Below are 22,356 nucleotides of genomic sequence, written 5' to 3'. Positions count from 1 at the left end.
CCAAAAAGCCTGAAAACTACCCTCAAGATGTTTTCACAGTATTAGAGTAGTTGCCACATTTATACAATAAACCCTTTATCGAGCCAATTAAGGAATAGACGGAAAATGTAATAACATTAGAAGCTGAATTCGGTTTTAATCAAAATAATAACTCTTGCGAGCTATGACATAATAAAGGAATTTGAATATGTCGCAAGAGAAAATAATTTGCCCTTAAACTCACCTGATCATTTCCATCAATGGATGTCGGTATAACTAGTTTGACTGCTATGATTAAGCAACAAAGCATGAGGGCAGTATTGTATATGGCCAATATACCACGGCTAACGGCTGTTCTTATTAATAACCTCTTGAAACTAGGGGGCACTATTTTTATTTTTGGAAAAATAACGTTCCCAAAGTAAACCGCCTATTTCTCAGGACCAGATGCTAGAATATGCATATAATTGACAGCTTAGGATAGAAAACACTCTAAAGTTTCCAAAACTGTAAAAATATTGTCTGTGAGTATAACATAACTGATATTGCAGGCGAAAGCCTAAGAAAAATCCAATCAGGAAGTGACTCGTGTTTTGAAACTGTTGTATTCCTATGCACCCCTATTGGCCATTGAAAGGGATATCAACCAGATTCCTTTTTCTACATACTTCCTAAGGTGTCCACAGCATTTTGACGTAGTTTCACGTCTTAATGTTGAAGAATGAGCGTAAACGACTACATTGCGTAAGTGGCCAGCTGAGGGCTCTCAGAGTGATTCTTGGGTAAAAGACAGAGGTAGTCATTTTTCCTCTCGCTCCTACTGAAAAGCCAATTGTCCCGGTTGATATATTATCGAAAAGATATTTGAAAAGCACCTTGAGGATTGATTATAAAAAACGTTTGCCATGTTTCTGTCGATATTATGGATATAATTTGGAATTTTGTTCTGCGTTGTCGTGACCTCTATTTCTGGTGGATTTTTCAACATAACGTGCCCAAACAACTGAGGTATTTTGGGTATAAGAATAATATTTATGGAACAAAAGGAACATTTGCTGTCTAACTGGGAGTCTCGTGAGTGAAAACATCCGAAGCTCATCAAAGGTAAACGGTTAATTTGATTGCTTTTCTGATTTGTGATCAAGCTTCCTGCTGCTAGCTGGACATAATGCTATGCTAGGCTATCGATAAACTTACACAAATGCTTGTCTTGCTTTGACTGTAAAGCATAATTTCAAAATCTGAGATGACAGGGTGATTAACAAAAGGCTAAGCTGTGTTTCACTATATTTCACATGTTATTTCATGAAAATGAATATTTTCTAGTAATATTTTTTGACCGTTGCGCTATGCTAATTAGTGTAGTTGATGACAATTCTCCCGGATCCGGGATGGGTAGTTCCAAGATTTTTTAAATTTTATTTATCCGTTATTTTACCAGGTAAGTTGACTGAGAACACATTCTCATTTGCAGCAACGACCTGGGGAATAGTTACAGGGGAGAGGAGGGGGATGAATGAGCCAATTGTAAACTGGGGATTATTAGGTGACCGTGATGGTTTGATGGCCAGATTGGGAATTTAGCCAGGACACCGGGGTTAACAGCCCTACTCTTACGACAAGTGCCATGGGATCTTTCATGACCGCAGAGATTAAGGTGTGCCTGGATACAGCAGTTAGCCGTGGTATATTGGCCATAAACCACACATCCATGGGGTGCCTTATTGCTATTATAAACTGGTTACCAACGTAATTAGAGCAGTAAAAATACAAATGTTGTCATACCCGTGGTATATGGTCTGATATACCACAGCTTTCAGTCAATCAGCATTCAGGGCTCAAACCAAGTTTAGAATGGTAAATAAATCACTTGCGTGGATGTGCATAACTATAGATAAATAAGACAGGAGAGTTTAAGTGATGAAAGTTGGACAGAGGGTCTCTAAACGAGTGTTAGGCTATTTTCTGGCAATTGTGCCGTCATTATGTGCCAGATGTTAAGACTACAAACCGTTATAAATGGCCTATTTGTGAGATTGACTTGCTCCCAGCTGTGCCCTGGATACCATATGTGAATTGATTGCCCCCCATCTATCTTCAGATTTCGTTCTGCTAGGTGACCTAAACTGGGATATGCTTAACACCCCGGACGTCCTACAATCTAAGCTAGATGACCTCAATCTCACAAATGATCAAGGAACCCACCAGGTACAACTCTAAATCCGTAAACATGGGCACCCTCATAGATATTATCCTGACCAACTTGCCCTCCAAATACACTTCTACTGTTTTCAATCAGGATCTCAGCGATCACTGCCTCATTGCCTGCATCCGTTATGGGTCCGCGGTCAAACGACCTGTCAAACTCTCCCGAAAACACTTCTGCGGACAGGCCTTTCTAATCGACCTGGCCCGGGTATCCTGGAAGGATATTGACCGTCAGTAGAGGATGCCTGGTTGTTCTTTAAAAGTGATTTCCTCACCATCTTAAATAAGCATGTCCCTTTCAAAAAATGTAGAACTAAGAACAGATATAGACCTTGGTTCACTCCAGACATGACTGTCCTCGACCAGCACAAAAACATCATGTGGCGTACTGCACTAGCATCGAATAGGCTATAGAAGGGCTATATAAATACATTTGATTTGATTCTATTGTTATTGACTGTACTGTCCCATGTGTTGTTGTTTTTGTCGCACTGCTTTGCTTTATCTTGGCCAGGTCGCAGTTGTAAATGAGAACATGTTCTCAACTGGCCTACCTGGTTAAATAAAGGTTAAATAAAAAATAAATAAAAGGCATAGGCTACAGACTTAAATCTGGGTTTATGATTAATTCAACTTTGCCATTGTTTGGTTGAATAAATGCAGGTAGCCTATAGCCCCTGATAGGCCTACATATCATTTCAGATAGTCTACAGTAGTCTACAGTAGCCTAGGCAAGAAGTAAACTGAACGACTTAGCAGCTTGCTTAGTTCAAATTAACAGACTCATTTATTAAACATGAATAAGCGAGTCGATTTCAAGATAAGTGTTTCCCAATAGCCTGCTGGAATAGGCTACTGAGGATGGGGGTCATAATTTCAATCACTGAATTAAATAACATGTATATGATCTGAATATGCTTGTCAACAACAGCCAGTGTTTATTTGTTTGGCCTAATCTGACCATGGTTACCATCAATCTAATGCATTCTAACAACTGATCTGCAATTGCAATAGAGCTTTGATAACTTCCAATTGAATTAACTAAACTCGGCCCTTAATAATCGCACAGTAACAAAAAGGCTACAACAAACTGAAATGATTGGCTATTTAATAAATCAGTTTGCCAGCTCCAGGTAGACTACACAAGTGGCACAAATTGATTTGCAATGACGCCAGTGATTGTAATTTCAACATATTTTCTGTATCAAATGGTAGCCTTTTAAATTAATAGGTTAATTGATGGCCAGAGGTAAATGTATCATTTCCACATTTAATGTCAGTTTCATTAAAAAGAACCACGCAAGGGAGTTCCATAACTGAGAGCTGAGCATGCGTAAAACACTTTGCTTGATACTGTTTTCTTTAAGCAAAGTCCACATTATAATGGAGTTTAAACCACATCCGAGATAATTTATGTAATACGCTCTAGTGCGCCCAAAGTCATTATCCAGTGCTCTGTCTCCATTATGTATTGATGTGCATCAGCTCTAGCCTGTTAATATGTTTTATGGAAAAAGGGTTTGAGAAAAATAGGTGTTTCTATAATGATAATCTAAAAACAGTTGTCACGACGTGACGCACATTCTGCTATGGCTCCTCTCATTCATGTGACTCAGCCAATAGTGGACTACGCTGCGGTGCTCTCCCCCCCCCCTCACTCACTCACTCACTCACAGACTGCCTCTCTGCCAGCAGCAAGTCACAGTGAAATATATATCTATATTTGTTTTAAGAGAAATGCCACAACGGCCAAGGTGCGATTTAGAAATAACCCAAAAACCCGCAACCAACACATTTTCACCTGCAACATAATTTTCAAAGTAGCCCAATTCGGCAGGAAAATCGTGGACATGGCAACCCTGAGTATAGGATAAACAGTGCAGCAAACAGCCGTGTGTCTTACCGGTCAGGATAGACTGGTCTACTCTCAGGGTTGTAGATTTGATGGAAGAGAGACGGATGTCTGCAGGAACCTTGTCTCCAACTAAGGGGGGAAAGAAGACAGACACACAGAGAGAATTAGAGAAACAGATTACAATGTCATAGACGGACAATGATGCATTGCAAATCAGCAGAAAGTGGACACATGATACCTCACATGACCTCCATAACATCTGCCTATGATGTCAACTCATTGTAGCACAAAACAGACACAATATAGTTACAGGTCTCTCAAGACAAACTGGTTATGCATGTGCAAAGCCATAAACAAGTTTAAGCCTATGCTGTAAGCAAAACATTATGAAGAAAACCACCCTATACAGAGTGCTTAGACTAATGGACCTTGAAGACTACCAAGCTGTTCACTGAAATATAGATGCAATTTATTCAGTATCACTGTTAACCGACAGACTATAGCTCATTTCAAGATTGGTTGCTGGGCCACACGAAGACAGAGGAAGGGTCCTGGGCTTCTATCGCTGTAGGGGAGAAAGGAGCACCAGAGCCGGAAGAGGAAATGGAGGACTGGTGAGCCGAGCCTTAAAAGGCCGGTCCCTGAGAAAGAACCCAATTTGGACCACATCTGAGTTGTGGTGACCCGATTCAGCAACCTATTAGCGCATAAATGCTGGGAGATGGGGAAAACACTCGTTTAAAGCACGGTTCTTCTTTCAGTTTCAACGTGCAGAGCAGTTCTACATAAAACATGTCAATTTGCTCTTACAGATATGGGCCCGGTTTCCCAAAAGCATCTTAAGGCTAAGTAAGTAGTTACAACTTTTATAGGAGCATCGTTAAACCTCCGAGCTGTTTCCCAAAACCATCGTCACCAAAGCAGGACTTGAAACCGCTTGTTATTTACCGACTGCCTCAGACCACTCGTGGAACAGCTAAGTGAGTCGTTAGATGCGTTTTTCCCTACCGTGTCACTTTATACACAGAAGATCTCTGCTAAACATAGAATCAAGATGTTTATCCGTCTCTCTGCGACTGCCGATGACTTCGTTGTGAAGTTGACTGCAAATACAAAGTTCCCATTGTCTTTGCAATTATTACAAACAAGCAAAGGGTAAAAAGGACACATCAAATTAAAAACAGAATGACTGCATTAAATGATATACCGTGTAGGCTATAGGCCTATATATTTATGTTCAATTAATTGACTTCTAATTTGCAATTTGTACACTACAATTTTTTCCTCAATATATTTCATGATATACCAAATCTTGATTTAATGCTTAATTATAGAGTAAGCGTTAGAATAAGCCGCCACAATATTTGCACCCATAGGTGATAAAATCTCTAGGAGCTGATCCGCCATCACTATTGTGGAATAATTATAATGCTAAAGTAAAATTTGAATGGAGGAAGCTGATCCGAGAGTAGCACTGGCTTTCTTTCGATCCCATCAGCAGACCTGCTCCAACGACGTACCAATTGATCATTCTCTCTGCGTGGTGTTCTGGGAAACGCATGTTAAATCGTCGGCCCTCGTAGATGCCAAAGTTATATTGCTATCAGGAAACCGGGCCCTGGAGCCTCCACATAGTATTACATTTATTCCACTAACCAGGCTGGCCTGTCAAAATGAATTCCCCTAATAAAAACACCTCCACACAAAGACCATCTCACAAAGGAGACAAACAGGAAGACGTGCATCTGTAGTCAACTTTAAACCATCCCAGGACGAACAAGGTGATGTCGTGCAGACAGAAAAGAAAATGGGAAGGCTAATAAATGGTTTGTTTTTTAATTATGCAAACATGATCCCTCTGTGCGCTTGAGGGGAGAGGAAAATAGAAAACTATACCGAACAAAAATATAAATGCAACATGTAAACTGTTGGTCCCATGTTTAATGAGCTGAAATACAAGATCCCAGAATATTCTCTCTAATTTTGTGCACAAATTTGTTTACGTCTCTGTTTGTGAACATTTCTCCTTTGTCAAAATAAATCATCCACCTGACAGGTGTGGCATATCAAGATTCTGATTATAACAGCGCATCATTACACAGGTGCACCTTGTGCTGGGAACAATAAAAGGCCACTCTAAAATGCGACAATGCTACAGAAGTCTCAATTTGAGTGATTGTACAGTTGGCATGCTGACTGGAGGAATGTCAACTTGAGCTGTTGCCAGAGAATTGAAAGTTCATTCCTCATCTACCATAAGCCGCCTCCAATGTGATTTTAGAAAATTTGGCAGTACGTCCAACCGGCCTCAGAACCACAGACCATATGTAACCACACCAGCCCAGGACATCCACATCCGGGTTCTTCACCTGCGGGATCGTCTGAGACCAGCCACCCAGCCAGACAGCTAATGAAACTGAGGAGTATTTATGTTTGTAATAAACCCTTTTGTGGGGAAAACTCATTCTGATTGACTGGGCCTGGCTCCCCAGTGGGTGGGCCTATGCCCTCACAGGCCCACCCATGGCTATGCCCCTGCACAGTCATTGATTTCCTTATATGAACTGTAACTGATAGCAGCTGTTTCCCGTCATCCCCACTGAACAGGAAGAGGTGGAGGAGATAATCCCAGACGCTGTCACTCGGACATGGAGCCCCGCCTTCCAAAACTCAGACGCAACAGGAGTGGCTCTTAGAACAAACAGTACACACTGGAACAGAGACACAGAGAGAGAGAGGAGAGAGGAGAGAGGAGAGAGAGAGAGAGACACACACACACTGAGAGAGAGAGGGACAGAGAGAGAGAGGGACCGAGAGAGAGAGGGACCGAGAGAGAGAGGGACCGAGAGAGAGCGGGACCGAGAGAGAGCGGGACCGAGAGACCGAGAAAGAGAGAGACCGAGAGAGAGAGAGAGACCGAGACACACCGAGAGAGAGAGAGAGAGACCGAGACACACCGAGAGAGAGAGAGAGAGACCGAGACACACCGAGAGAGAGAGAGACCGAGACACACCGAGAGAGAGAGAGACCGAGACACACCGAGAGAGAGAGAGACCGAGACACACCGAGAGAGAGAGAGAGAGAGAGAGAGAGAGAGAGAGAGAGAGACCGAGACACACCGAGAGAGAGAGAGACCGAGACACACCGAGAGAGAGACCGAGACACAGAGAGAGAGAGAGAGAGAGAGAGAGACTCACACCGGTGTGCAGTTGGGTACGTGTGTCAGGCCATATTAATACAGAAACTGGTGCCAGGAGTTCTGGACCACCAGTGGCCATGGGCCAATCGTGAGAGACAGCGTTCTCCGATATAATTGTGTAGAGCTCAATCGCATCTTTCAACTGTCTAATGTGGAACAATTTGTTTCACTCCTGATAAGGTCAGGCAACCTACCTCACAGAGGGAAGTCTAAAATTGTATCAAAATGTTATTTGTGCTGAATACAACAGGTGTAGACTTACCGTGAAATGCTTACGTACGAGCCCTTGCCCAATAATGCAGAGTTAAAAGGTAAGAACATTTAGTTAAATGAAAAAAGGAAATCGTAACAATAATGAGGCTATATACAAGGAGCACCGGTACGACGTAGTTGCGATACAGTCAAATGTACATGTAGGTTTTAACTAACGTTAGTTGTCTGACTTTATTAGCCAGCTAATGTTTAACACCATAAACTCAATTATTTGATCAGTTAAATTGGATAATGTTGCTCAACATTTCTCTGGCTAGCTAACAGAGAATTCTATCTAGCTAGCAAGATACTTAATGTGCCACACTTAATCCCCTCACCTCAAACTATCCAAATTAGAGGTTGACTGATTAATTGGAATGGCCGATTAATTGGGGCCGATTTCAAGTTTTCATAACAATCAGAAATCTGTATTTTTGGACACTGTTTTTTTTAATTTTTTTAACACCTTTATTTAACTAGGCAAGTCAGTTAAGAGCACATTCTTATTTACAATGACGGCCTAGTGGGTGGGCTAACTGCATTGTTCAGGGGCAGAACGACAGATTTTTACCTTGTCAGCTCAGGGATTCAATCTTGCAACCTTACGGTTTAGTCCAAAGCTCTAACCACCTGCCTCACGAGGAGCCTGCCTGTTACGCGAATGCAGTAAGAAGCAAAGGTAAGTTGCTAGCTAGCATTAAACTTATCTTATAAAAAACAAAATCAAATCAATCATAATCACTAGTTATGGTTGATGATATTACTAGTTTATCTAGCGTTGCATTTAAATCGATGAAGTGCACATTCACAAAAAAGGACTGTCGTTGCTCCAACATGTACCTAACCATAAACATCAATGCCTTTCTTAAAATCAATACACAGAAGTATATATTTTTAAACCTGCATATTTAGCTAAAAGAAATCCAGGTAAGCAGGCAATAATAACCAGGTGAAATTGTGTCACTTCTCTTGCGTTCATTGCACGCAGAGTCCGGGTATATGCAACAGTTTGGGCAGCCTGGCTCATTGCGAACAAATTTTCCAAGATTTTACATAATTATGACATAACATTGAAGGTTGTGCACTGTAACAGGAATATTTAGACTTATGGATGCCACCCATTAGATAAAATACGGAACTGTTCCGTATTTCAATGAAATAATAAACTTTTTGTTTTCGAGATGATAGTTTCCGGATTCTACCATATTAATGACCAAAGGTTCGTATTTCTGTGTGTTATTATGTTATAATTAAGTCTATGATTTGATAGAGCAGTCTGACTGAGCGATGGTAGGCACCAGCAGGCTCGTAAGAATTCATTCAAACAGCACTTTCGTGCGTTTTGCCAGCAGCTCTTCGCAATGCTTCAAGCATTGCGCTGTTTATGACTTCAAGCCTATCAACTCCCGAGATTAGGCTGGTGTAACCGATGTGAAATGGCTAGCTAGTTAGCGGGGTGCGCGCTATTAGCGTTTCAAACGTCCCTCGCTCTGAGACTTGGAGTAGTTGTTCCCCTTGCTCTGCATGGGTAACGCTGCTTCGAGTGTGGCTGTTGTCGATGTGTTCCTGGTTCGAGCCCAGGTAGCAGCGAGAAGAGGGATGGAAGCTGTGCTGTTACACTGGCAATACTAAAGTGCCTATAAGAACATCCAATAGTCAAAGGTATATGAAATACAAATGGTATAGAGATAAATAGTCATATAATAACTACAACCTAAAACTTCTTACCTGGGAATATTGAAGACTCATGTTAAAAGGAACCACCAGCTTTCATATGTTCTCATGTTCTGAGCAAGGAACTTAAACGTTAGCTTCTCTTACATGGCACATATTGCACTTTTACTTTCTTCTCCAACACTTTGTTTTTGCATAATTTAAACCAAATTGAACATGTTGCATTATTTATTTGAGGTTAAATTGATTTTATTGATGTATTATATTAAGTTAAAATAAGTGTTAATTCAGTATTGTTGTAATTGTCATTATTACAAATATGTTTTAAATTTGTATTTATTTATTAAAAAAAAAAAAAAAAAAAAAACGGCCGATTAATCGGTATCGGCTTTTTTTTGGTCCTCCAATAATCGGTATCGGTTTTGAAAAATCATCATCGGTGACCTCTAATCCAAATGCCAGTTGTTTTTCGGTTACAGCTCATGAAGTACGCTTCATCACCTTCTCGCCCCCGTCTCCGTGGTCAGGCTTCTCACCTACCTCTTCGTTATCGTTCAGGGGACGCGCCAACTACCCTTTCACACTCTGGCTGTATTTCCAAAGCTAACGCTGACGCTGTAACTAGCACATTGGTTGTGTCTCCTCTCTTCAGTCACATGCTGCATTCTGTTATGTGAACGATTGGCTGAGCCTTGGATACAGCCCGTATTTCTCCAAACGCGCATCACTCGTTCACTTACAGCTAGTAGTGATCCAAAGCCCCCCCCCCCCCCCCCCCCCCCCCCCCACCCCCCCCACCCAAAGTTCTCATTGGATCTTCACGAATCACATGGATCACCTATTTTGGATTCAAAACGGCAAACTTTGCCGAAAGGTGACTACTTTGCATCCCTGAAAAGTGACTAGGCAATCAGGATAGATAATAAAACAGAGTAGCAGCAGGGTATGTGAAGAGTGTGAAACTGTGTCTGTGTGAGTGTATCTTTGTGTGTGTGTGTGCGAGAGCTTATTGTGGCGTACCGCGGACAAGCCACAAGGGGGAGACTCGTCGAGACCTGGTGGTGACAGACATTCTACATCATGCGGTGGTGGCTCCCTCTGCTGGACATGCCAAGTCTCGACAGGTCCTCCAGCCAGGACTAATTGAGGCTGATTGACGCTGGAGAATAATCAAGGGGCTGATTGCTCACCAGCCGTACGGGGCCCATAAAGCTGCCAGGAGTGCAGCACAAGGGAGGGTTGGAGGTAGTGAGAGGTTGCTACCTAACAGAGGTCCTCACGTTCTGCTAGAACCGAGGGGCTTGGTGTTCTACCCCAGAGGAAGCCGGGTTATTTTTCTTTATTGTTTTAAATAAACACCCTTGAAACTGAGGTAACACACTTGTCTGATCTGTGTAAACATTTTGATCAAACTCCCTGGTCTGCCACAAGTGGTGGAGAATGCAGGCAAGTCTGAAAACATGGTCAGACCAGGGTTGACGTTTACGCAGTATCAGCGCGGACAAGTTGATAGCGTAGTTCGTTCGGGCCCAACAGGACATTCAGGAACGAACGCTGGAAGAACAGCGTCTACAGAATGTCCAACAGCTGGAGGAAGTCAGGAAGCTACGAGGAGAAACACAGACCGAATCGCATCCCAATCGGTTTTTTGAAATCAAGCTAACGGAGGATGATGATATCGAGACCTACCTCTACACATTCGAATGGACAGCACTCTGTGAAGGTTGGCCCAAGGCGAAGTGGGCGAGTCTGCTGGGCCCATTCCTGTCCAGAGACGCCCAAAAGGCGTATTATGATCTCAACACCAAACAGGCGGCTAAATACGACTGTTTCAAGTGGGAGGTGGTCCCAACCTGTTGGTCCCAACTGGAGGTTCTTGGCAGAAGTTTCCCCCCGAGCCCGAGTGAGCGAACTACTGCGCATCACCAGAGCATGGCTCCTAACCGATGTAGCCACCTTCCCCATTATCAACAAAGTGGTCATGGATCGCTTCTTACGGGTGCTACCTCACGACATGAAGAGGGCGGCAAGCCTACGCACGCCCCAAACCACGGGAGGACCTCTTGGGAGCTGTGGAGACGCACCAGAATACAGAGGCCCTACTGAAGAGGACGTAGGCCGAGTCCAGGAGCCGTCGAAGGGAACCGAAGGGCGATCCCACCACCGTACTTGCCAATCTGACAGTCAGCTGGGCTAAAGGACTGCAGACCCACAGGGAGACCGCCAGGGGAAAGTCAACCCACCACCGACAACCCCAGGTGGATGAAGACCAAAAGGTGATGTTTTGAGTGTGGCACCCAGTGACACCTTGCATGGAATTGCCTGGGTCGAGAGGAGTCGATGCCATCAGGGGGCCCTGGAGACGAGTCGGGCCACACCGTAAACTGTCACCTCCTGTTGGGCCCTACAGCGAACCACCAGCACCCATGGGCCCCGGTGAAAGTTGACAGTCATGACACCCACACTCCGGGAGTGTGGTAACACTCATACAAGCACGCCTGCAGGCCCATCTGACCGAGCATTGTGAGGAGATGTCTATCTCCTGTGCCCACAGTGGCTCCAAGCGGTATTCGACCGGGCAGACCACCATCATGACGCCACAAGAGAGCTGCCAGATGGTGGTGGGGGCCGTACCAGAGTTTCCGGTACCCCTCCTCGTGGAACAAGATTGTCCGCAGCACTGTGGAAGCACAAGCTGGTAAAAAAAAGAGTATGAGCCCATGCTCCTCCTCCTTGATTTCAAGGGACCCCTGAGACACCTGCCCTAAGCCCCCCGAGGGGGACAGTTCAGGACCTCCCAGTGGGAGGATCCGAACTTGAAAGCCGCTGCAGCCCAAGTGATAGTGGTGGATGGCCAGCTTCTTCTGGGGTTGAATGACCGGCAATACCCCCATTTCCAAATCGAAAATAACCTGTTGTATCAGGTATCGCACGAACAGGGAGAACTTCGAGAGGTGCTGTTGCTGCTCCACCGGTACGTCGGGAACCATTCTTTAGCTAGCCCACACCCTTTTGTTGGGGGCGCACCTGAGAATGTAGAAGACCCGGTAACGGATTTCCACCTGGGTTGAGGCGGGCCGTGGAAGACTATTGCCGCAGCTACCCAGAGTGTCAAATCACCGCTCCAAAAACACACGGTACGAAAGAGGCCATACCAGATCCCCAAGGCCTGAAGGAAGGCCGTGAAGCAGGAGGTGGAGGCTATGCTGAGGATGGGAGTCATCGAAGGAGTCCCAAAGTGCAGCACTATCATGTTGGTGCCCAAACCGGACGGTAGTCTGCGTTTCTGCAATGACATCTAGGGGGTGAAAAACATCAGTTTGTTTGACGCCTACCCATGACGAGGGTGGATAAATTCATCGACCGGTTGGGAAAGGCACAGTACATCAGCACCCTGGACCTGACCAGGTACCCTTGGAAGCCTCCTCCCGGTAGAAGACAGCATTCGCGACACGGGACGGGTTATACCAATACCGGGTCTCCCAATTCGTTCTCCATGGAGCCCTGCCCACGTTTCAGCGCCTGATGGACTTAGTCCTCCGACCCCACCAACAGTACGCAGTGGCCTATTTGGATGACATCATCCACAGCCAAGGTTGGGAAGCGCACCTGATGTGCCTCCAGGTGGTACTGGACGCGCTCAGGAAAGCCGGGTTGACAGCAAATCCCAAGAAAGGCAAGCTGGGGTTCGAGGAGGTGGAGTTCCTGGGGTATTTGATTGGACAGGGGGAATATTAAGCCCCAGGAGAGGAAGGTCCAGGCGGTTCGTGACTGGCCCGTTCCCCGAAACCAAGACAAAGGTCAAGTCCTTCCTGAGGCTGGTGGGATACTATCACTGGGTTTATCCAACTTTGCAGCTATAGCCTCCCCCTTACCGATCCGACCAGAGCCCACCTTCCAAAAACAGTGAAGTGGCATTCAGGCGCCTTTAAGAAGCCCTGTGCTCCCATCCAATTCTCGTGACGCTCGATTTCCAGGTACCGATGCTCGTGCAGACGGATGCCTACGACACAGAACTAGGGTCTGTCCTGTCCCAGGTACACAATGGGGAGGAACACCCCATCATGTACATATGCCAGATGTTGGTACCCCGAGAAAAGAAGTACTCGATTGTCGAGTGTCTAATGGAGAAGTGGGCATTAGACACTTAAGTAGTACCTGTTGGGCACCCACCTCACCCTTGTCCCAGACCATGCTCCCCTGACCTGGATAACCAGGGGAAAGGAGACAAACGATCGAGTCACCTGGTGGTTCTTGTCCCTTCAACACTTCTCTTTTTCTGTTGTGCACAGGTCAGGTGTGAAGCATGAGAACGCGGATGCCATATCAAGAAGGGAGATGTACATCGCACTGACGACCGGAAGGGGCGTACCGCAGACAAGCCACTAGGGGGAGACTCGAGGCCTGGTGGTGACAGACCTACATCACGCGGCGGTGGCTCCCTCTGCTGGACATGCCAGGTCTCGTCGGGTCCTCCGGCCAGGACTAATTGGGGATGATTGCTCACCAGCCGTAAGGGGCCCATAAAGCTGTCAGGAGGGCAGCACACGGGAGGGTTGGAGGTAGTGACAGGTTGCTACCGGACAAACGTACTCATGTTCTGCTAGAACAGAGGGGCTTGGTGTTCTACCCCAGAGGAAACCGGGTTATTTTTCTTTGTTTTAAATAAACACCCTTGAAACTGTGTGAATATTCAGAGTAGCAGATTTTTATTAACTGTAAAGCAGTCTTGGGTCTTTGCGGTAGCAGAGAAAAGTCGGACTTGGGTGGCTAGTGTCTGACAATTTTTAGGACCTTCCTCTGAAAAAAAAAAAAATTATCAACCACCTCACTTGGACTATTCAGACAAAGGCAAACTGTTACAGAATAATATCTAAAGGCTAAAGAAAGATACGTTTGGGAAGAGTTTTAATATACAATCTGATGCCAAACTGACCAGAAAGAAAACATGACCAATCAAATGTTTCCCCTTCAGCCATGAAGTATAACGGCCACATCCTAAGGGTTGTGTAATACTTCCTGTGCTAAGAGAAAACACATTTTTAAAGAAACATTTACGACTGCAGGACAGGAGGGAACTAGAGAAACAAATTGGGACGGCTTGAAGACGTTTAAAATTGCACTTGTTGATGTCATAAGAAAAAAGGAAACGCTAACAGTCTAAGAGTGAAAAGCACACAAGGCACACATTACATTGTCCTGGTGCAGTTCAACTGGCCCGCAGGACTGCTCTGGATGAAGTGTGTGTGTGTGTATATAATCTGTCCCTTTATGTCAACATCCTACTTGGTACCAGGCCAAACCTCTGTGACAGTCTCCACACCTAGGAGAGTGAGACAGGCAGCGTAGCAACAAGACGCACAGACTCAAGAGTCAGTGCCAGACATGACTCCCAGGGGTGTCCTTCTTTACAACAGAGGAGTAGGTCCAAGCGAGGCCGCCAAACCAGGAAGACAGACGGACACAAGCCCTTGTGTGTATGACTGCATGACACAGCAGGTTTCTGTGTGTCCAATCCTGAGGGTGCAGATGCTGATGGCAGATAGAACAAAAGGCTGAAAAGCTGCTATTCTGAGGAGGCTATTTCAGAAGCACTCAACAGGTAATAACGTTGTGGAACTCTTAAAGTGCTCTTAACCAGCTGTTCTTGTCTAGGCAGCATCCACTACTGACCAAGTGTATAGTACACTAACTATTCAGGTAGATGGTAATGGAAACTGTACTATAGAGGCACAAAATAGGTAAGAGGAATAAAAAAAAGAAATGGAGGTACTTATTCAAGAACTATTAAGTGTTATGTACTACAAAAATAAAGCGAATTGGATGGAAATGTATACATTTTTCTTGAATCTTCAACATACAAATACTACCAAAAAGAATTTACAGAAACTCATAACAAATGAAGTCATCCATGATTCACCAAATTATATTTTGAAAGAGGAAGGAAAATATTTTTTCAGTCTCCTCCATTTCCACTGAATGATGTTAACTGTAAGGATTTATTTCCTAATAATGTTAGATTATTAAGACATTTACAGAAAGGCCTGTGTGAAGGCCAACTTACAGAAGAGGAACTTTGAGGCAATTTTAATTACTCCTATAAAAATGGTAGACTTTCAGGTACTCAACAAGGTCTGATTTCATTACTACTAAAACAGGACCCAGGTGGTAAGTATAAAGATCCAGTCCATTTAAAAAAAACTGGAGGCCTCTTACACTTCAATGTTGTAATGCGAAAATTCTGGTGAAAATACTACAATGTATATATAAATGCCTGGATTACTTTAATTTTGGTGAATCTCTTATATAATGGGTTAAAGTTATTTACAGCAACCCCAGATGTAAAATAGTAAATAATGGTTACTTCTCAGAAAGTATTGATCTTTTTAGAGGAGTAAAACAAGATTGTGTATTGTGTCCATATCTATTTATTATGACCATTGAAATGCTAGCTATTAAAATTAGATCCAACAAGAACATCAAGGGGTTAGAAATCCAGGGGATAAAAACAAGTGTCCATGTATGCTGATGACTCCAGTTTTTGATTAAGTCCTGCACATCCCTGCACAGTCTCATTGAAGATCTGGATCACTTTTCTAGCCTCTCTGGACTAAAACCTAATAATGACAAGTGTACCATATTACGTATTGCATCATTAAAATACATTGGTAAACTACAAGGTAGTGTAAATACTAAAATGAGTGGATGGTGAAGTAGACATACTTGTTATTCACATCTAAAAATATATACAATAACTTACAATTAATTTCAATAGAATATTTGCGAAAATAGATAGAATTCTGCAACCATGGAGAGGTAAATACTTGTGATTTTTCCATAAATAGACATTGAACTCTTTGGTCTTATCACAGTTTACTTACTTACCGTACTAATGGTGCTGCCTACTCTAAATGACTAATTTAAAACAATCATATGAGCAAACAATATTTCATTTGGAATGCTAAGCCAGACAAAATTAAACGTGCCTATTTATATAATGAATGAGTTTGGGGGGGGCTAAAATGAGATATTAAAGCTTTAAACCTCTTACTAAAAGCTTCACTCATACATAAGTTAAACCAAAAATTGTTCTCCAGTAGGTTATCAAGAAAGGCTCATCCTTTGTTCATAAATTACCTTTATACAGATTACAACTTCCGAAGAAAATGATTTTTTAAATATTGCCCTTCCTTAAAACAAGCCATACAAAGCCGGTTACAATTTCAGTTTTATCCTCCTGAAAAGATAGAACAAATGTTATGGTTAAACTCAAATATACTGATTAATAAAAAATAAAAAAAACATTCTTTATGGAAAAAATGTATTATATTTCGTAATGATATTATGAATAAAACGGTGGAGTTGTGTCACATATGCAGCTATTGAAAATATATGGGGATGTCTGCTCAATCCATACGCATAACTAACGGATGGCAGCACCACAAAAATGTAGGAGGCAAGTGGAAAAGGGAAAAGGTAGGGAACTTGTTCGCCTGCCATATATTAAGACACAAATTGGCAAAATACCAGTTTCATGAGGACAATTTTTTTTGACAGCTGCTCCATACAGGTCTCAAAATAAATGGGAAGAGATTAGATGTACTGATTCCATGGCACGTGTTTTTTGTACCAGTTCATACATTTTGATTCAACACGTCAAGTTTTTCAATTTAAATTATTATACAAAATTCTTGCCACCAACAGAATGCTATATATAAATAAAATTGTATTTGTCACATACACATGGTTAGCAGAAGTTAATGCGAGTGTAGCGAAATGCTTGTGCTTCTAGTTCCGACAATGCAGTAATAACCGAGTAATCTAACCTAACAATTCCAAAACCACTACCTTATACACACAAGTGTAAAGGGATAAAGAATATGTACATAAAGATATATGAATGAGTGGTGGTACAGAACGGCATAGGCAAGATGCAGGAGATGGTATCGAGTACAGTACATACATATGAGATGAGTAATGTAGGGTATGTAAACATGTAAGTGGCATAGTTTAAAGTGGCTAGTGATACATGTATTACATAAAGATGGCAAGATGCAGTAGATGATATAGAGTACAGTATATACATATACATATGAGATGAGTAATGTAGGGTAATTAGTAATGTAGTAATATATGGGGCATACAACCTCTCTCAGCCCTATAGATTTTGCTGCAAAGAGACAATCCCTAGATAATTTATTCTGGTACTGCCCCTATGTAGCTTGCTTCTAGTCACAGGTTCAGGAATGGTTAAAAAAAAAAAAAATCACAACATTCACTTAAAATGAACCTTACAAATAGCAGTGTTTGGCGATTTGGAAAGCCATAGTCGGTCAATAAATAATCCTCGTAGGAAAGGTTCTTTAGCTCACAATGTATATGTATGTATGTACATGTATGTACAGTATATCACAAAAGTGAGTACACCCCTCACATTTTTGTAAATATGAGTATATCTTTTCATGTGACAAGACTGAAGAAATAACACTTTGCTACAATGTAAAGTAGTGAGTGTACAGCTTGTATAACAGTGTAAATGTGCTGTCCCCTCAAAATAACTCAACACACAGCCATTCATGTCTAAACCGCTAAACCGCTCCAAATTGGGCCCAATTAGCCCTTTTCCCTCCCCGGTGTCATGTGACTCGTTAGTGTTAAAGTTCTCAAGTGTGAATGGGGAGCAGGTGTGTTAAATTTGGTGTCATCCCCCTCACACTCCCTCATACTGACTGGCCACTAGAAGTTCAACATGGCACCTCATGGCAAAGAACTCTGAGGATCTGAAAAAAAAGAATTGTTGCTCTACATAAAGATGGCCTGGGCTATAAGAAGATTGCCAATACCCTGAAACTGAGCTGCAGCACGGTGGCCAAGACCATACAGCGGTTTAACTGGACAGGTTCCACTCAGAACAGGCCTCGCCATAGTCGACCAAAGAAGTTGAGTGCACGTGCTCAGCGTCATATCCAGGGGTTGTCTTTGGGAAATAGACGTATGAGTGCTGCCAGCATTGCTGCAGAGGTTGAAGGGGTGGGGGGGTCAGCCTGTCTGTGCTCAGACCATACGCTGTACACTGCATCAAATTGGTCTGCATGGCTGTCGTCCCAGAAGGAAGCCTCTTCTAAAGATGATGCACAAGAAAGCCCGCAAACAGTTTGCTGAAGACAAGCAGACTAAGGACATGGATTACTGGAACCACGTCCTGTGGTCTGATGAGACCAAGATAAACTTATTTGGTTCAGAGGGTGTCAAGCGTGTGTGGCGGCAACCAGGTGAGGAGTACAAAGACAAGTGTGTCTTGCCTACAGTCAAGCATGGTGGTGGGAGTGTCATGGTCTGGGGCTGCATGAGTGCTGCCGGCACTGGGGAGCTACAGTTCATTGAGGGAACCATGAATGCCAACATGTACTGTGACATACTGAAGCAGAGCATGATCCCTTCCCTTCAGAGACTGGGCCGCAGGGCAGTATTCCAACATGATAACGACCACAAACACACCTCCAAGACGACCACTGCCTTGCTAAAGAAGCTGAGGGTAAAGGTGATGGACTGGCCAAGCATGTCTCCAGACCTACACCCAATTGAGCATCTGTGGGGCATCCTCGAACGGAAGGTGGAGGAGTGCAAGGTCTAACATCCACCAGCTCCGTGATGTCGTCATGGAGGAGTGTAAGGTCTAACATCCACCAGCTCCGTGATGTCGTCATGGAGGAGTGTAAGGTCTAACATCCACCAGCTCCGTGATGTCGTCATGGAGGAGTGTAAGGTCTAACATCCACCAACTCCGTGATGTCGTCATGGAGGAGTGGAAGAGGACTCCAGTGGCAACCTGTGAAGCTCTGGTGAACTCCATGCCCAAGAGGGTTAAGGCAGTGCTGAAAAATGGTGGCCACACAAAATATTGACACTTTGGGCCCAATTTGGACATTTTCACATAGGGGCGTACTCACTTTTGTTGCCAGCGGTTTAGACATTAATGGCTGTGTGTTGAGTTATTGAGGGGACAGCATATTTACACTGTTATACAATCTGTACACTCACTACTTTACATTGTAGCAAAGTGTCATTTCCTCAGTGTTGTCACATGAAAAGATATACTGATATTTACAAAAATGTGAGAGGTGTACTCACTTTTGTGATATACAGTATGTATGTATGTATGTATGTATATATATAGAGTTGAAGTCGGAAGTTAACATACACCTTAGCCAAATACATTAACTCAGTTTTTCAAAATTCCTGACATTAAATCCTAGTAAAAATTCCCTGTCTTAGGTCAGTTAGGAACACCACTTTATTTTAAGAATGTGAAATGTCACAATAATAGTCGAGAGAATAATTTATTTCAGCTTTTATTTCTATCATCACATTCCCAGTGGGTCTGAAGTTTACATACACTCAATTAGTATTTGGTAGCATTGCCTTTAAATTGTTTAATTTGGGTCAAATGTTTCGGGTAGCCTTCCACAAGCTTCCTACAATAAGATGAGGAATGGGCCAAAATTCACCCCTGACAGAGCTGGTGTAACTGAGTCAGGTTTGTAGGCCTCCTTGCTCACACACAATTTTTCAATTCTGCCCACAAATTTTCTATGGGATTGAGGTCAGGGCTTTGTGATGGCCACTCCAATACCTTGACTTTGTTGTCCTTAAGCCATTTTGCCACAACTTTGGAAGCATGTTTGGGGTCATTGTCCATTTGGAAGACCCATTTGCAACCAAGCTTTAACTTCCTAACTGACGTCTTGAGATGTCGCTTCAATATATCCATAATAATTGTCCTTCCTCATGATGCCATCTATTTTGTGAAGTGCACCAGTCCCTCCTGCAGCAAAGCACCCCCACAACATGATGATGCCACCCTGTGCTTCACGGTTGGGATGGTGTTCTTCGGCTTGCAAGCCTCCCCCTTTTTCCTCCAAACATAACAATGTTCATTATGGCTAAACAGTTCTATTTTTGTTTCATCAGACCAGAGGACATTTCTCCAAAAAGTATGATCTTTGTCCCCATGTGCAGTTGCAAACCGTAATCTGGCTTTTTTATGGCGGTTTTGGAACAGTGGCTTCTTCCTTGCTGAGCGGCCTTTCAGGTTATGTCGATATAGGACTCGTTTTTACTGTGGATATAGATACTTTTGTACCTGTTTCCTCCAGCATCTTCACAAGGTCCTTTGCTGTTCTGGGATTGATTTGCACTTTTCTTACCAAAATATGTTCATCTCTAGGAGACAGAATGTGTCTCCATCCTGAGTGGTATGATGGCTGCTTGGTCCTATGGTGTTTATACTTGCATACTATTGTTCGTACAGATGAACATGGTACCTTCAGGCATTTGGAAATTGCTCCCAAGGATGAACCAGACTTGTGGATGTCTACAATTTTTTTCCTGAGGTCTTGGCTGACTTCTATTGATTTTCCCATGATGTCAAGCAAGGAGGCACTGAGTTTGAAGGTCGGCCATGAAATACCTCCACAGGTACACCTCCAATTGACTCAAATTATGTCAATTAGCCTATCAGAAGCTTCTAAAGCCATGACATTTTCTGGGATTTTCCAAGCTGTTTTAAGGCAGTCAACTTAGTGTGTGTAGGCAGTCAACTTAGTGTGTGTAAACTTCTGACCCACTGGAATTGTGATACAGTGAAATAATCTGCCTGTAAACAATTGTTGGAAAAATTACTTGTCATGCACAAAGTAGATGTCCTAACCGACTTGCCAAAACTATAGTTTGTTAACAAGAAATGTGTGGAGTGGTTGAAAAACAAGTTTTAATGACTCCAACCTAAGTGTATGTAAACTTCCGACTTCAACTGTAAGTAAAACATCACAGCACAATTGAAAAATATATGGCACATGGAAACCAAACGAGGGTGGTCTATAGTGATAGGAAGGGATGGGCTGAGAAGTGGGATTAAAGAGTTTGTTTGGTAATATATTACTGTTTTGTGATCGCTTTATGTATGTCAAATATATGCAGCCGAAAAGCTGTTAGTTTTTTTTAACAAGATGTGTCCTCCGAAAAAGGGGGCGGGTAAATACAAGTCAACATTTCTAAGAACTTGTAGAATCAGAGAAAAAAAACAAAGGCCATGTGATCTTATTTAATTATTTTTAACCTTTATTTAACTAGGTATGTCAGTTAAGAACAAATTCTTATTTAAAAGGACAGCCTACCCCGGCCAAACCCGGACGACACTGGGCCAATTGTGCACCGCCCTATGTGACTCCCAATCACGGCCGGTTGTGATACAGCCTGGATTTGAACCAGGGTGTCTGTAGTGACACCTCAAGCACTGAGATGCAGTGCCTTATCTGGAATAACAATCATTTGTCTGACCAAACAATCATTTGTCTGACCATTTGTCTGACCAATGTGTCTGTATTTAATTTTTATTTCCTGTTTTCATGCTAGGTCGAAAATATACAGGTTAAGACAACTAATTCCATCCGGGAGCGTTTTGAAAATAAACAAATTCATTGGACCAGCGCTGTTGCACATTCTACAGAATTAGCCTGACGTGACTAGCTATCAATAAATCAAGTGGCTGTAGATCATTTGAAAAATGTTTAAATTAATAGAATGACAGCAAAGCAGTTATGCTATGTGTTTGCTAAGTAGTTAGCTGAAATTCACTACAATTTAGTTTATTTTCCATTTTGATGGTGAACTTTCTGTACAGCCAACATTCACATTGTCATTTTTGCTCGCATTGCTAGTCCCATTGTTTAGAGCGCTTCCCCATTATTGCAGAGTTAAAATATATTAGAATCCTGTTGTCTTTTTCATCTTCAACCTAGTTTAATAATAATTGTGTGTGTGTTTATTTGTCCCATTTCATGTGTGAATTGAACATTTGTTTTTTGCATATTCAACTACCCCGGAGACACCCTCGAAGAGTGGGGTTACGGCCAGGGTCTGTGATTAAGGTTAAGCAATTAAGGTTAAGTGCCTTGCTCAAGGGCACATCAGATTTTCCACCTTGTCGGTTTTCAGTGGGTGTACTGAGATCTCCAGTCTCCTCTCGTAACCAACCGAACAGGGCTGTGTGTAGGACTGTACAGCACACTAGACACAGACAGATCACCATGTCCCCTCCTGGGCCAGGTATGGTTGCCATGGCAACAGGACAGCGACAGAGTCAAATGACACCTAGAAGAAGACCAGTCAACAGTTCAGGCTGCTGCAG

General features: G+C 43.0%; 1 protein-coding gene across 2 annotated transcripts in view; it reads right to left on the bottom strand.

The window, feature by feature from the left end:
- The window catches only part of LOC110535902 (sarcoplasmic/endoplasmic reticulum calcium ATPase 2), a 51,451-nt gene that overhangs the window by 11,426 nt on the left and 17,669 nt on the right, over positions 1-22,356 (bottom strand). For both annotated transcript variants that reach the window (XM_036935722.1, XM_021621269.2), the window contains exon 6: positions 4,091-4,171. In XM_036935722.1, the coding sequence (XP_036791617.1) occupies positions 4,091-4,171 (81 nt within the window). The remainder of the gene's footprint in view (positions 1-4,090; positions 4,172-22,356) is intronic.

The sequence above is a fragment of the Oncorhynchus mykiss genome, chromosome 11, assembly GCF_013265735.2.
Source record: "Oncorhynchus mykiss isolate Arlee chromosome 11, USDA_OmykA_1.1, whole genome shotgun sequence".
Classification (NCBI taxonomy): Eukaryota; Metazoa; Chordata; class Actinopteri; order Salmoniformes; family Salmonidae; genus Oncorhynchus; species Oncorhynchus mykiss.
The sequence above is the reverse complement of the archived record's forward strand: the minus strand, read 5'-3'. Positions and strand labels throughout refer to the sequence as shown.